At 49.3% G+C, this 1644-nt stretch overlaps 1 pseudogene across 1 annotated transcript in view; it reads right to left on the bottom strand.

Moving 5' to 3' along the window:
- Positions 1-1274, bottom strand: part of TEOVI_000053800:pseudogene — a 1333-nt pseudogene extending 59 nt beyond the window's left edge. Inside the window, 2 exon segments of the mRNA in view lie at positions 1-22; positions 24-1274. The exon segment at positions 1-22 is cut by the window's left edge and continues 59 nt beyond it. Coding sequence covers positions 1-22; positions 24-1274 — 1273 coding nt within the window.
- Positions 1275-1644: the final 370 nt, after the last annotated feature.

Here is a 1644-nt window from a genome sequence, read left to right as displayed (position 1 = left end):
GCTACTTTTTTAGCGGCTTCTGGGTTTAAGGTGCACTTTTTCCCCTCGGGATTTGTAGCAACAAAATGACTCCATGATGTGTTTTTACAACTAGTTTCATTTTTGTCGCCTATGTCATTGCAAATTTTATCTGGAGTTTTCGAGGATTCTTTGTTGATTTGCTTTTCTAATCGAGAAATTGTATCCTTTAACTTTTCATGGTTCTTCTGTCGGTAATGGAGGAGGACGCTTATCAGATCAGGGAGCGCACTCACCTGGTCCAGCTTGATTGTTGGTGGAGTGCTGCTAGTAGGGTTGTATATGTCGGTTTGTGAGAATTTCTTTCCGTATTCAGGTTTTAATTCTTCGCCCTGTTTGTAGGCGGAAGCTATCGTTTGTGCAAGGTTGGGTACCTCCGTTAACTTGTCTGGTGCTTGGCCGAGGACATGGATTCTATAGTATTTGGACATGTCTTCGTCGGTGCTAAGTGAAGTTGGGGTAGGTTCCGTGAATGCCGGTGGTGTCTGCTTCGCTTGCAGATATGCTGCGTGTGCCCGCTGTAGAGCTTTGCTGACTGCCGCCCTCGGCTTGAGATTTCTTAAGTCAACTGTATTTAAGTCACTTGCCGCATACTTGAAGAGACCTCCTGCGAATTCCGGGCTCGCTGTTAGCGTTACCCCGGTACCACTGTCCAGCACCTTGTTGCTGGTCAGCCCCGTCGTTAGCGCGCAGTCTCCTCCGCCCCCTGTGCCTGTGGCGGTGGCTTCTGACTGAAATTCCCCGTGGCTATGGCCATTGTCCGTAAATTTTGTGTCGATCGTGCCGGTCGGTTTTAGGTCCTCTTCTGGGTCAACGCAGCCTGGTGCATCCGGGCTTAGTGGTGTGCTATACACGCGGTAGTCATTTGTGCCGCTCTTGGTGGCGAGGCAGCTATGGGTACCCCCGTTGCCGAAAGCTGCGGCCATTCTGATGAATTCCCCGATCCTGCCGTCGAGTCTTGCCGCATCCGCTATCGCGGTCGTTAGTTTCCTGAAGTTGCCATCAGCGGCCCCTTTGAGTGCCTGTTGCGCTTTGTCTGCGTATAAAGTGAGAAGGGCGATATCCTGCTTGGAGTAGTGGCCGCCTTTTTGTGCTTCGATGTGTACGGCGGTGCGCAGTAAACGCTGCATGTAGAGGTCGGCTGTTAAGCTGGCTTGTTCGATGTTGTGCGCAGCTTTGGCTTGAATTTGCCGCATATCTACAGCTATTGAACATGCTCCTGTCCAGACTGAGCCCTTGATGGGCTTCGTAGTTGCGCCGGCGGCTGGGCTTGCTAATGCTATCATCGTTAGTAGAGCCCAGGTATTCCAGGTTGTGCCGTTCATTCTGTCAGCTGCTGCTTGTTTTTTCTTAGAAATATGGGGAGAGCGGCTTGTCAGTGTGACGTTCCTACCAATATACGGACACTCAGCATTGTTTTCAGGAAATAACTCTGCTTTAAGTCTCTATGTGCATAGTGCATGGACCCGCTGCTGCTTTTGTAGTCTTCGCTATTCCTTTTTTCCAGTTTGACGTCTGCTTATGACTCGAAACACTTGTTTCTCTCGTGTTCTGCAGTGGAAAAATATCGTTAATGTCAAAATAAAAGTACTCAAGTTTTCACGTCGTCCAGGTTTCTTCATTTAT

This window comes from Trypanosoma equiperdum (genome assembly GCF_001457755.1).
Source record: "Trypanosoma equiperdum strain OVI genome assembly, contig: ctg_194, whole genome shotgun sequence".
Taxonomy (NCBI): Eukaryota; Euglenozoa; class Kinetoplastea; order Trypanosomatida; family Trypanosomatidae; genus Trypanosoma; species Trypanosoma equiperdum.
This window is presented reverse-complemented; position numbering and strand designations above follow the sequence as displayed.